At 35.3% G+C, this 14,084-nt stretch overlaps 2 protein-coding genes across 3 annotated transcripts; one reads left to right on the plus strand and one right to left on the minus strand.

The window, feature by feature from the left end:
- The first annotated feature begins 1,046 nt into the window (after positions 1-1,046).
- On the plus strand, positions 1,047-7,626 carry LOC114194524 (cyclin-A2-2-like). Of its 2 annotated transcripts, none has more exons than XR_003606396.1 (12): positions 1,047-1,471; positions 1,570-1,806; positions 2,792-3,056; positions 3,713-3,849; positions 4,079-4,168; positions 4,722-4,855; positions 5,597-5,672; positions 5,770-5,846; positions 6,631-6,664; positions 6,842-6,926; positions 7,028-7,162; positions 7,296-7,626. XR_003606396.1 is itself a non-coding variant. In XM_028084806.1 (12 exons), exons 2-12 carry the CDS (start codon positions 1,597-1,599, stop codon positions 7,356-7,358), a joined length of 1,371 nt encoding a protein of 456 aa, XP_027940607.1. In that variant the 5' UTR covers positions 1,047-1,471; positions 1,570-1,596; the 3' UTR covers positions 7,359-7,626. The 2 variants fall into 2 exon arrangements, 1 of the variants encoding a protein (XP_027940607.1); XM_028084806.1 differs by having other exon boundaries at positions 6,777-6,926.
- Positions 7,627-8,038: 412 nt separating this feature from the next.
- Positions 8,039-11,370, minus strand: LOC114194457 (serine/threonine protein phosphatase 2A 57 kDa regulatory subunit B' kappa isoform-like). The gene is made up of 2 exons (XM_028084683.1): positions 9,588-11,370; positions 8,039-8,677 (listed from the first exon to the last, which is right to left on the minus strand). The coding sequence occupies exons 1-2, from the start codon at positions 10,728-10,730 to the stop codon at positions 8,345-8,347; spliced, it is 1,476 nt and encodes a 491-aa protein (XP_027940484.1). The 5' UTR covers positions 10,731-11,370; the 3' UTR covers positions 8,039-8,344.
- Between the last annotated feature and the right edge of the window lie 2,714 nt (positions 11,371-14,084).

Genomic DNA, 14,084 nt, shown 5'->3' on the forward strand with positions numbered 1-14,084 from the left:
GATGTAAACGCGTTAAAATTCTTATGATGGAAAATTTCTCCATATACTATAATGTAAAAAAAAAAGGAAAAAAAATTAGATTAAAAGAATAAGTATATCTTTTTAAATTAAAGTTCTATAACTATTATAAATCTAAACCTACAGATATGAGTAGAACTAACTTAATCACCCGAGTAAGCTTTTAAAAATTAAAATTTAATGATGAAAAAAAAATAGCTAAATTAAAAAAAGGGACTCATATAATTTGGTTTAACAAATATTAGTTATTATTGGAAAAAAAATCAATCAATAAAAGTTGTATTTTTTTATGAATTATACATTACAACTTCATTTTCATTATTTAGATAAAGAGTATGTTATTGTTATAATGAAATGAAAAAAAAATTTATTTTAACTAGTAAATGTATTTGAATTTATAGACACAAAATACATTATCCCTTGATATCACTTGATACAAATAAAAAACTTATATTTTGCCTTATTTTTTTCAATATTTGTTCTGTTATAGTAAACAAAAGAATTTATATTTTCCTTCATCTTTTAACATTTGTTCTATTATGTTACATGATAAAATTATCTTATTTTTCCTTAATATTTAAGTGTAATATTTTTGTAATAAAATTCTTCTTTCACCGTCATTCACATATTGAAATCTTTATCATTACCACTTCAACCGCAATCAAACTTCACCACACCATAAGTCTATGCCTAATAAAATCAATATAACAAATAATAACATTCACATTATTATCTTAAAATAAAAATAAAAATATGTGAGGAAAATTCAATAAAAAAAAAAAACTTCCCATACAACATCATCATAAAAAAATCTAAACATTTAAGGTTGTAATCAAAATAAAACTTTGATTTTTAATGGCAGAAAAAACTCTTAACAAAAAATATATTTGAATAATTTTAAATCCTAAACCTCCTTAAAATACACTTTATTTAAATTATATTAGACTTATCATTTCAGAGTTTTTCATTCTAGTCGATGTGGTATCTGGAAGATACTCTAGAAAATCTAATAAAAGAGAGAGGCATGAAATGATAATGTAGGCGTTTAGATTTTGTAGAGTTTATACTGTGTTTGTGACTCCCGCTCTCATTCACGCTCTGCTTTTATTACTACTCACTCCACTATTATCCGCCTCTCTCACTCTCTCTTCAATTCCCTGCTTTCTCTCTCACTCTTTCACTCTTTCCATCTTTCAATCTCATGAGACCAGAGTAACCATAGCTTCCAACTCTAACAAACTTCTTCCAGAACCTTCCTTCACTCTTCTAACGATTCTCATGCACAGATCTAACCACCATTGCCATCGCTGCGTTCCGTTGCCACAATTTTGACCTATAATTTCAACTTCCACCCAATTTTCACTCGCATATAGGATCACCACAATTTCTGTTACCATCACCTCTTCAATCGCTGCTTGAATTTCTAGTAATAGAGAGCTCGGCTTTTCACCAGGTCTACCAACATCTCTTGTTCTGCTTCTTTTCTTTTTTTTTTTTTTTTTAAATTATTGTCTTATTGTTACGGTGGTTTGTTCGTTGTTGATTTTTCAGGTCGGTGTTGATCTTGAGGAATGAAAGATGGATAGAGAGAATGCTGTAATCGGTGTGAGAGACAGTGTTCGAGTGACGCGAGCAATGGCTAGAGCTTTGAGAGAGGTCTCTGCCTCTTCAAGACCATGCTTTAAGAAACAGCGGAAATTGGAGAAGAGCAGCAGAGCAGCGCTGGCAGATGTAACCAATGAATACAGAAAACCGCAGCTCAATAAGTGCGCTGTCTCCCGCTTTAAGGTATACCGTGCAAGTTGAATTGTGGTTTTGGAGTTGCAATTTTGTTTTGTGTGGTCACAGTTGAGGCGGCATACACCCTAAAAGCCTTGGCATTGTGGCCAAAATCGCAGTCCTGGTCCTGGATCGTATTTTTAAAACCTATGATCCACTGCTTTTATTTTTTATTTTTATTTTTTTTCTAACTCACATGGACTTCTTCAATTGCGCAAAGTCATCCATTGCAACATAAATTCAGCTCACATGAATTGTCAAGCGTGCATAATTGGCAGCAATAAAACCACAGCTGGGCCCAACTGCCACTTTTTTTTTTTTTGTGGTAAAATAAATAAATAAATAATAAAGATTCAAAGTTCGATTTTTCTACTCTTATCTCTTGGTGGTTGAGTGAATGGATAATGTGGGATATTTTAAAGGCATGCGGGAGGCATCTGGTTAGGTGGAAAACTATACATAATCTTAAAACAGAAAAATATCTATCCATCCTTATAAAGAAAAGGTCTAAGTAAGTAGAATAACTATGTGATTCTTTTCTGCATTCACCCATGGTCGAATGCTTTTGATTTTTATCCTTGAGGAAAACAATCATTGAGATCTATTTACCTCTGACGACGTCAGATTAGTTTGAAGTGAAACCGTCATATATTTGCGGATCGTATTCACGGACCTAAAGAATAAAATAATTTCATACCACAATACTTGTAACTGCAATGATTACGATTGAAACTGCGATTTTTATGACTATTGATTGCGAACAAGATAGTTTTGAATTTGTAATGCTCCACTACTTCGATTTGCAACTATTGATTGTGCATGTGATAGTTTCAAATTGTAATGCTCCAACACTTCGATTCTTATAAAAAAAGAGTAGCTCAGCAGGGATTGTATGAATTTGAGAATCACTAGATTGTAAAAAATAAACTCAGAGATTGGGGAGGTTAATTTTAAGTTGCCTGACACAAGTTAGTGATATCTTCGCACTATATAGACAAGAGGAGGTTATAAGAATAAGAAGCGAAACACAAAGGGAGCTTCCAATGTCTCCATGCAAGTTTTGTCAACTCAAGATGTTAGAGCAAAGTCAGCAAAAGATTTATCCACAATGTCGATGGTACAGTCTCATGAACCTGTTGTTGCTGAAAGGCTGGAAGACAGAGAGCTAGTGCCACCTTCTATGTCTGTCATGGCAGGTCCCCAGCTTTCAATGCAGGACTCTATGCTGTCCCATGAACTCCTTAGCTCTCCGAACAAAGGTTTTTTCAATAATTTCGTCTCACTGCTTGTATGCATTTCTGCTGTATTAGACTATAGTTAACCGATTTACGAGATCATAATTGTAAAATTGACATTTATAATCGTACTTGTCTTGTTGGAATGAGGTAACTGTTTCTTTGTAACGCAGTTTGTACACTTTTCTTCTGTATGTCTCCATTTTTAATCGTTTACTCTCATCTATAACTTTTTATGCAATCTACTAAAATATCATCTTAAATATTCCACCATATCTATTATTACCTAGAAGCACTGAATGCTATCTGATTACAGGTCTTAATATAGAAGCTATTTATCACTTTACCTGACGGCTGTTTATGTATTTATGCTTATAGTATGGATTTAATTTGAATATAACTGTCATTCACTCATAGACTGTCATGCATGGCAATATGTTGACTATTGTAACAACTACTTTAAACGTCATACCTAGTGTATTTTTTAATTGGTTGACATTGTAAAAATCTTATACACTGACACCATAAAAAAATTATACTCTATTGAAGGAACTTCAAGTTCTGAAGAGTTACAATTTATGTGATTGCTCTCATTAAATTTTTTACAAGAAAGATGACATGCAATTTAGCTTTTCATAAATTCCTGATTTCATTAATTGTAAGTTGATTGGATTGTGCAGATATTGATATGATTTCGGAGAAACTTAAGCATTCGGATGGTTTGGGAATTGTGGACATTGATTCAGTGAAATTAAAGGATCCTCAAGTTTGGAGTTCATATGCCCCTGATATATACAATAATATACGTGTCAGAGAGGTTAGTATTGTAGACATGTCATTTTATATTTGGATTGTTTCTCCTAGTTTACTGGTGACATTGTAACTAGCTTCTCTTTATCGGTGTTATGGTTTCTGTTTTTCTTCTATTTCACCAGTGACTGCTGACGGCTTATATTCTTAACAATATAGACTGTATGGAACTTGGGAAAAACTGGATAAGTTTCACTGTAAAAAATTGATAATAAATTTTGGTTAAATATTTCCAGTTTGAAAGGAGACTAATCGATTACATGGGCGAGCTACAGAAAGACGTCACTCCAAGCATGCGCGCAATTCTGATTGATTGGCTTGTGGAGGTTAGTCTAGTGGCACTTTTTAAATATTTGCTACTTGACAACTTAAGCTCTTTTCCCTTATTATCACTTGTTGCAAATTTCTGTTTGTGTTGCTCAACTGCTTGAATGTTATGTATAGTTTTGACGGTTGCACTTCTTTAATTGTGACTCCAGTTTATTGCAGAGAAGCTTTTAAAATAATCAAAGAGTACCAACCCATGTTTTTTTCCCTTCACAATTAAACTTTTCAACACTCTCCAACCGTGTTAGTTTTTCAGTTAACCTCAAATTTCTAACCCAAGTTTCCTTTTCTTATACATGTAATAGTTTTATAATTTCGCAAAACCTGGTGTTACATTTCTGTACTCAACTTCAATGTCTTTTCAAGCATTATCAATTTATCACTATCATGCCTTTGGCAATTATGAACAGTAAAAAATTGCTTATGCATTCTCATGAAACGCACTTTAGAAATAAATTAAAAAATATATATTTAAATGCTGTTAGCTGAGTTGCGTGAATCTTTGGCTTCTGAATGGGTTATAGCTGAAGCTTTGTTATATCTTCTTTTCAGGTTTCTGAGGAATATAAGCTAGTTCCAGATACTCTTTACCTTACTGTGAATCTCATTGATCGGTTTCTTTCTCAAAGTTTGATTCAGAAACAAGGACTACAGTTGCTGGGTGTTACTTGCATGCTGATTGCATCGTAAGTACAATACTTTATAAATGTCCAGTTGGCCCTGATTAAGTAATATGAAAGTTCCACGTGCTCTTCTTTAATCTTTTTGATGCTTCTCTCTGAACTCAGAACTATGAATACTGAGGCACTTTATAATGAGGTTGGTATCACAATATACTTTACATCCTCAATTCAATGTGACGATGAGTTGATGATTATTACTTATTTGTATATCTTTAAATTTTATGTGTTTTTTCATTAACAGGTTTCACATGGTCTAAATTTATTCTTGTTATTCTATATGATAATGTTGAAAAGGTTGTATGTAAATTTTGGTTGGATTTTCGTTAATAAATCTGCAAAGCACAGCGAAGTGTAAGATGTGCTTGTGCTGGGATTGAGTACAATCTAAATATAGAATTATAGTGAGGTTTATAGAGCCTTGCCTTGAGTCCCAATTGGAAATGTAGAGGGCTCTACAAAAAAAAAAAATTGATATTTGTTTTGTGATTCTCGCTGGGATTATAATCATTTTGCAAAGAGGTGTCACTTGTCTTGATTTACTTTGCTATTTTTACATAGCAGTGAAGAGTTTGAATGTAGTGAAACTACTCTATTATAATTCATTCTAGACTATGTTGATTTTGAATGCTATTGGTGAATCTGACTGGGACAACCGATAATATAAGATATGATCCCAAATTTTTCGAAGGTTTTGAGGAAATTCTGAATTGCTCGTCATGTTTTTCTTTTTCATGAATTTTTAAGAAAGTATGAAGAGATTTGTGCTCCTCGAGTGGAAGAATTTTGCTTCATCACAGATAATACGTACTCAAAAGCGGAGGTAACATTTGGTAATATTGTTGGAATCTTCATCTTTTCAAATTATATTCATTAAGGCTGATAGTGACATAAAACACCTGATCGTTGACACTTGATAGGTATTGAAAATGGAGAGTGAGGTTCTAAATCTGTTGCATTTTCAATTATCTGTTCCCACGGCTAAAACATTTCTCAGGTGTGTATTATATTTGCAATTTCGATTCAAATGCTCACTAAGCATATCCCAAGAGCCGATGTCATGATGCATGCATTTAGCAGATGATATAGTATGGCTTTTCTTTTCACGTTTCTCACTTTTCTGGCAATGTTGCATGTCAATTGTACTCTCACGTTGGCAATTGAATTGGATACTCAAACACACTAATACTTGTGGTTGAAGAGCTCAGAAAAAATATATGGGAAGTTAGAAATGTAAAGATAAGCTTTGGAAGTACATGATATTGTTAATAGAAATAAGACAGTAGTCAAGCTTAATGGGAAATTTTAATGCAAAGTGATGAATTCTAAGAAAAACACCCTGGATGTATGTAACAAAAATTTGGGTAGTAAAAGCTAACGAGGATAAACTCAATGTAGTAGAATTGAAAATGTTGGTTGGATGAGCATAGCTACTAAACAAGATATGGTTAAGAATGAAGCATTATAAAGTTAGGGCAGCATTTATTATAGAGACGATGAAAAGAAGGGCTGTAAAGCCCCAGTGAACAGAGTAAGTATGTCTTGTGGAGGATGACTTCATCACCATAGCAAACGGAGACAAAAATAATATGAAAAATCATTAAGAAACACCTAGGTAAATAACTTGTCTATAAAATATGATTTACAATAGAACAAGAAGTCATTTGATTCACATAGCCGACCGGCGCCATGGAGGTGGCGTAGTTATTATTGTTGTGGACTTGCGTTGTTCGTCATTTAGTTAGAGTTTAACTGCTATGATCATGTTGTCTGCCTTTCAGGAGGTTCATCCTAGCAGCACAATATTCTTGTAAGGTACCGTAGACTGCAGTTGTAATTAAACATCCACAATTTAACTTTTTATTGTACTTAAAGAAAAGGGTAACAAACAAAACCCATTGTGTTGTAAATTTTCCATGTTATACAGGTTTCTTATGTTGAAGTGGAATTTCTGGCAAATTATTTAGCAGAACTCACTCTTGTTGAATACAGCTTCTCGCAGTTTCGACCATCCATGATAGCTGCGTCTGCTGTTTTACTAGCCAGATGGACCCTCAACCAGTCAGAACATCCATGGGTCTGTACTTTAATATGACTATTTGAATGTTGACAAATTTACCTTATTATTTGTTTGTAAATAAATCTAAATTAAAGACTCATCTGTGCATATACTTTCAGAATTCAACCATGGAACACTATACGAATTACAAAGTGTCAGAACTTAAAACTATTGTCCTGGCACTGGCAGATTTGCAACTTAATACCAAAGGCTGTCCTCTGAATGCTATACGTGAAAAATATAAACAGCAGAAGGTAGATATACAAAGCCAAAAGATGAACTTCTCACGTGCTTCACATTTATTTGTTTTGCTTCCTTTTAACCATAACAAGTGAGTTTTAGCCCAATGAAGATGCTAATGACAGTGAATCTTTCTTCCTGTGACAGTTCATGAGTGTGGCAAATTTGTCTCCAAAACCAGTGCAGTCACTTTTTGAGGCTGAAGTATAAAGCTGTAAATGATGGTATCCCTGAAGACTAAATATTGACTTTTGGAATTTCAGATACAAGAAATGTGTATTACCCTTGGTTGTAACTATTTATTTGACCATCTAATTCCCAATTGCAGTCTGATTAATAGCTGTAACTTGTAGGAAGGTAGGTACCCAACTCTGGTACTTGCATATTGTTATTGTACTGAGAAATTGTTACATCAGGATACAATTAAAGCAGAGAATTGTAGTTTAAGGCATCAAATTTAAGCTTCATTTTCAGGCAACAAGCTCTACAAGTGTTTCATGAATAGTTTTGTGTCGTACCAACCACCATCCGCGGTAGTAAAAATTGTCTAAAACTGGTTTTCGTTTATTTTATCTTTTATTTTATACGACAGAATCATTTTTGAAAGGGCATCAAAATCTTCTTACTAAGGATATAAAATCAGACTGACTGAATCTTATTAGATCATCATTTATGTTCTTTAAACAATACAAAATATTTTTCTAATTAAGAATATGATATTTTTATTACCTAAATTGGATAATAAAATTTTGCTTAATTGAATAATAGTCGGGACTGTTCTGGTGAAAGTACCATCAATTTACCTTTTTAGAAAGAAAATTACAAAATCCAAGGACAGAATTGTTCAATTTTTGTTATTATAACTAGCTAATACTTAATCTCAGTTGGCCAGATAGTTAATACAGGAGAGCACGAGTCCTTGATTTGGTACTAGTACGACGACATACACAGAAGCTTCTGGAAATAAAGTTACACAGAAAATGAGTTAATTCACTGCATGGTCCTCTCATCATGTACCACACTCCCAATGAAAACCCTCTCACTGCTTCATCTGGCAACCAGAAGCATCATAGAACATAGGATTCAAAAACAAAATGGCAATCCCAATTACCAGCTATTCCACATCTCTTACAATTTTCCACCATAACATGAGGCAAGTGAAAAGAGAATTGACAATGTGCAGTATGCAATACAAGTCAGGACACTAACACTGCAGTATTTCCAGTAACAGGCCTGAGACTGGCGGCATGCTCTAGTTGTTTCCATGCCTCCTTCCGCTTCTCTGCTGCAGATGTCAAGATTGCTTCTTCCTCCTTAAAGTGATTATGACAAGAAATGAAGAGCTTCTCATCCATTTCCAAAAACATCTTTCTAATATTGTGAGTTAGGTTCACAACTGCCGGGTTCCAATGGCTCTGAACATTCCTATCCAAAGCTGGAAATATGATGGGCAGGATCACTTGCCGGTTATGTGCAATCAGGTTCACAATGTGATCATTGTTCCATAAGAATAGGGCCCTTTCAGCTACCTGCAACAATCCATGTTCAATACACACAGAAAAATGTATCATTCAGCAATTAACAAGCTGGTTAATGGCAACAAGCGCCAAAAAAGTTACAAGTTCATATAACGCCCTGTACACACAAGAAAGAGTGTTGTTTATCCTCAATCCCATGAACGTTTGAGGTCCAACTAGAAATTTCAAACTAACTATGGATGACAACACAAACTGCTTTCATATCTTGTGGGATGAAGCAAACTCCAAGTTTGTTCCATCATCGAGTACAGTTGTTCCCCTTTTAAAAATCAATAAAAAGACACATGACCTTGTGTCTCAGAAAAATCTTAGTTTAAACTTCCAATACCACCATCTAAGTTATTACTATTATAACATAATTCCACATCGGTAGCTCAGCCACCAGCTTGCATCACATTCACAGTTTTCTCAAAATCTTTGTTGGGTAAACAATGTTCAAACAAATACAGCTATTTAACTGGATTACCATTTACAGTACCATTAATATTTAATTAAATGTCATTACATCTTACACAGAATTTTCTTCATAAAGAGGGTATTAGGGCATAAATTCTACGGAAGAATTTTACTCAAATATGGAAAAAGAAGGGAGAAGAAGTCCAAGAAAAGTAAAAGAACTAATCCAACCACATTGACAAATATGGTTGAGCTTATCAAGCATTTGTCTATATTTCCATACTCAAAATATATTACAAAATAAGCAAGATATTAATGTCTAATAAAGATTGTATTGTACATTAATAGAAATAAAAGCTGCCAGAACCAGTAAGTGAAAGAAAAAATATACAAGCATGAAAAAGATGCAACAAGGATCTATTTCTTTCAAGTGAAAAACTAACACAAAACTAGAAATGTGCAACTGATGAGGATTTATCAAATGAATTGAGTACAACAATTTTACCTGAAAGTGTAAGCTGTTTATGCAGCATCCAATCCGCCAAAACAAAGGAACCATGATCCTCTGGAACTCTACCATGTTAATTACTTCCAAAATTTCTTCCAGCTCACCCAGAAAGATCGCCTCTTTCTGACTATTTGTTGCTGGCCAATATTTCAACAAACCCCTTATGACAATGCTCGCTAACTTGGGCTCCTTCTCTATAAACTGCATAACACAGTGGGACAATTGCTGAAAGTAGACCCCAATTGATTTCGGCTTGTGCAAGGGGACCAAAACCCTCCACAAGAAGATTTTGTGTTCCTCTTTCAAGGGTAAAGCAAACCCAGTAATCACACTCCCAAAAATCTCCAACAACTCACCAATCCCACTGTGCTTCTCAGTCTCAAACACAAATCGATAAAATATGTTGTTAATAGATTTCCGAATATAGGGTCTGTGCACCATGAACTTCCCATAAATCCTATGCAGAATTGCTTTCAAGCAATCCCTTTCCCTAGGATCCTCCGAATCAAACAACTCAAGCAATCTGGCAATAAACGAATGATCAATATACTTTTTCGCCACCTTCGCATCGAGGCACGAAGATGAGATAAACTTCAGCAGCAATTCATACACAAGTTGCAAATGTGGCCAAGCAGGATCAAACATAGGTTCATCATCATCATTCTCACCACCACCTGTCCTATAATTAGGAGGGAAAACTCTAAACAAATTGAAAGCACACATTCTACACAAAGCAAGGATAGCAGGCTCACTAAACTTCATTGTCCCACAAGCCACAAAATCAACAAGCTCAACCAAAGTCTTTCTTTTCACATCTTTATCTGCAACGCTCTTACTAGGGTCACTGAAATCAAACGTTACACAACAAAGGCTCAACTTGCTCACGAACAGGTTCATCTTTTCCGCATTAGCAACATCCTTAAACGGCACCAAAGGTTCAAATCCGGACACCATGCTCGCCGGAAACACCGCCGATGACGAAGCTCGCTTCGCAGCGGTGGAACTGCCGCCATGCGGTCTTTGGCTTTTACTGGCGACGCGCGGCGAATCGGCTGAAAGCGCGGAGTCACCCCAAGTCGACTCGTCCGAGTCGGGTTTCAACGACTTCCGAGGAAGCTTGCTGAGGATTTGCTTGAGCATTGCGACCCAGAAGCTGAAATCAACTGTTTACGAACCTACCAGACGAAAATCGAACCCATGAAGGAAGAATCGGAACCAGTCGAACTCGAGAGTGTTGATTTAATCAAAAGTTTTGAAAAGGGGAAGCAGAAACCCTAGATCTCGATCACCGGAAAATCCAAGCAATGGGGTGAGTCCCGTGAAATTGAGATCCGCAGTTGAAACGGGTTTGCGGAAATTTTCAATTTTGCATAACACATTGACGGAAAAACCAAATCTTGAAGGTTTGGGTTTGTTGGTGAAGAAGAACGTGAACCAAAAGATGAGCCGGTAGAGAAAGAGAAAAGGTGAAACGTCGATCACAAAAGAAGAGAAGAATAATAAAAATAACACTAATGAGAAGTTTAGCTTTGAACCAAAGAATCTCACATTCTCTCAACGCAATTGCTTCATCTTTTGTTGGGAATGCAGAGAGAAAGAGAAAAGAAAGTTGAGGTTGACTGTGAGAAAGGTGATAGCTTATTAGGGTAAGCAAGATAGTGAGTGTGGTTGCAGTGACAATGGAGCTATGCAGAGATTTTAAGTCGCTGAGAGAAATCACTGTGAGCTGTTTCTTGAATTTTATTGTTACTGATCCATCATGTGAAACCGAGAGGAAAACAAAGGGAAAAGGAATAGTAAAATAAAGGTTTAATCAACGGTATGTTACCCACCGTCAACTCTCGTAGAAAAAGAAAATTAATTACTGGAATGGTATCGTAGAATTGTATAAATTTGGTATCCGCGGAATAACTGTCCTCACTTTTTTTTTCAAAAGTGCCTCAATCAAGTATTTAATGTTATAAAAATATTTATACTTAATTATTTTTAATTTTATAAAAAATATTTAAAAAATGTTCTTTAATTATTAAAAAGAATTGAGATAAAATTGAACCAAAAGCATAAAAGTGGAGATTAAATTGAAACAATCAGGTATATATGGGTACTAGATTGAAATCAGTACAATGACATTTGTCACACGTGACATTATCACGTGGCACTGACATTGTCACATGACACTGACATTGTCACATGTCACAACAAGGACTTGACACGTGGCAACAAAAAAATTTTCCAAAAAAAAATTCAAAAAAAATAAATAAATAAAAAAAATGAGAGAGTGACATGTGGCGTGCCGTTAATGACGTTAGTTTTTTTTTCTGAAAGGGACCTGATTGAGACACTTTGGAAAAAGTGGGGACGCAATTGACACTTTTTTTCCCATAGATACCATATTGGCACACTCCTACCAAAGTGTGTACCATCCGAACCAAAGTGTGTACCATCCGAGTAATTAAACAAAAAAAAGTGTCAACGTGGTCTCCAATTGAGTTAAGTGTATCAATCAAGTCTATTTTCATTGACGCCGTTAAAATAATTAATGTTGACTTTAAGGTACTTCATTGACACATTTTTTCGTCATGTGGTATTTAAATAATTTATTGGAATTGCAAATAAAAAATTGAAAATACTAAAAATAATGAAATTGTATTATTAATTTTGAAAGGGGGTCTTTGCAATTAAGGTTCTTACTCGAGCAAAAGGAGAAAGCGAAGTGAGAAGCTAGCAGAGGCAGAAGCGATTTGGGATTTTTCTTCAATCCGAAATTGAAATCGATATCTAAAGGTGTGATTGACATTGTAGAGCAGTGCTTTTTGGATCAAAGGTGTGTTTGTTGAAGCTTAGCCACGTTTGTGCTTGATTGTGTTCATGTGATGGTTTTAGGGTTTTTTTGTTTTGTATGCATTTTTTTAATTGCTCTAGTGGTATTGTTTAGGGTTGTGGTTTTATATGTGTTTGTAGTTTCAATGTGCCACTTTTTGTAATGCAGTTTAGTGGGTATTTGTTTAATGAATTTGATGTTAGTGGTGGTCCACCGTTTGTGTGAAAGTGACGATGTTTTAGTTGTGGTCCCCCATTTTAAAGTGTTTGTCGGTGTGTAGGTGGTATTGATTGTAAATTTGGTATTATTGTTTGGACATTTTCATACTTCATAGGGATTTATAGAGAGATGGACGAGCCATATTTTGAAGTTGTCTTCCACCATGGGGGAAGTTTATCAGTGATGGGTCACTGAAATACATGGGTGAGACCAATACTCTGTCATGTGACCCAGACAAGTGGAGCTACTTTGAAATATTATCAATTTTGAAAGAGATGGGATATGTGAATGTCAAAGAGATGTGGTATTCAGTAGGTGGAGGTTCCTTGTTGGAAGGAAGGTTGGAATTGCTAAGTGATGACAAAGGTGCATTCCATATGGTGAATATTGGCACACTGAATAGCCAAATGCATCTTTATGTTGTATACATGGTGTCCAAACCTCAAATAGTTCATTTGTTGGAATATTGTGGTAATGAGGTTGCAGCTGATGCATAAGTTAGTGTGGAAGGTGGTGGGATTGCAGTTGGTGTAGAGTTTGGGGTGGATGCTGGAATTGCAGCTGATCCAGAGGTTGGGATTGCAGGTGCTGTAGAGGTTGGAAAGGATGCTGAAATTGGAGTTAATCCAAAGGTTGGGGTAGAAGGTGAGATTGCATCTACTGAAGAGGTTAGGGTGAATGTTGGAATTGGAGTTGATCCAGAGGTTGGGGTGGAGGGTGGAATTGCAGTTAATCCAGTTGATGTAGATGTTGGTGTGTTCACTAAAGGTGTTGCAGAGGTCGCCGTGGAAGAGGATATTGAAGGTGAAGTTTGTTTACAAGGTGGGTCTGAGGAGGAGTTTGATGTAAATAATGAGAGTGATGATGAGTTTGATGGAAATAGTTGGAACGAATATGAGGAGGAATTATCTACTAATAATGAAGGATATGAAGTGGAAGATGATATTTATGATGTATATGTTGGAGGCGATGGTGAAGTGGATGATGATCTATATGAAGTTAGAATTAAAGAAGCTGAGGATGGTGGATTGAGAGGTTCATCTGGCCAAAAGCCCAAGCTTAAACATGTGGATCAAAGAGGATTCTCTGATATCGAATGAGAGTCTGAAACATTAGACAGTGATACAAGTGAGGAAGATAGAGACATATATGGTAACTTTGGTATATTTTCTTAGCCCAAAAATATGGAGGACTACAACTGGGAGGTTGGGACTTACTTCATGGAAAAGGAACACTTCACCGAGGCAATAAGAACTTATGGGGTGCATAGTGGTAGGAAGCTTAAAATATTTAGAAATGATAAAAGAAGAATTTGTGTTAAATGTTTGGGTGCGAAAGGTAAGTGTAAGTGGTATGCCTATTGTGCTTATAAGGCTGCCCAAAGTACTTGGCAATTGAGGAAAATTATCAACAAGCACACCTATAGTTGGGAATTCAATGTTAGGTTAATGACT

Source organism: Vigna unguiculata, chromosome 8 (assembly GCF_004118075.2).
Source record: "Vigna unguiculata cultivar IT97K-499-35 chromosome 8, ASM411807v1, whole genome shotgun sequence".
NCBI classification, from domain to species: Eukaryota; Viridiplantae; Streptophyta; class Magnoliopsida; order Fabales; family Fabaceae; genus Vigna; species Vigna unguiculata.

Excerpts from the sequence above, each read along its gene's own strand:
- LOC114194457 (XM_028084683.1), bottom strand. The coding sequence starts at position 10,730 with ATGCTCAAGCAAATCCTCAGCAAGCTTCCTCGGAAGTCGTTGAAACCC. Across the intron at positions 8,678-9,587 it reads TAAACAGCTTACACTTTCAG|GTAGCTGAAAGGGCCCTATT; the intron begins GTAAAATTGTTG and ends GGATTGTTGCAG.
- LOC114194524 (XM_028084806.1), top strand. The coding sequence starts at position 1,597 with ATGGATAGAGAGAATGCTGTAATCGGTGTGAGAGACAGTGTTCGAGTG. Across the intron at positions 1,807-2,791 it reads GCGCTGTCTCCCGCTTTAAG|ACAAGAGGAGGTTATAAGAA; the intron begins GTATACCGTGCA and ends CGCACTATATAG. Across the intron at positions 4,169-4,721 it reads TGATTGATTGGCTTGTGGAG|GTTTCTGAGGAATATAAGCT; the intron begins GTTAGTCTAGTG and ends TCTTCTTTTCAG.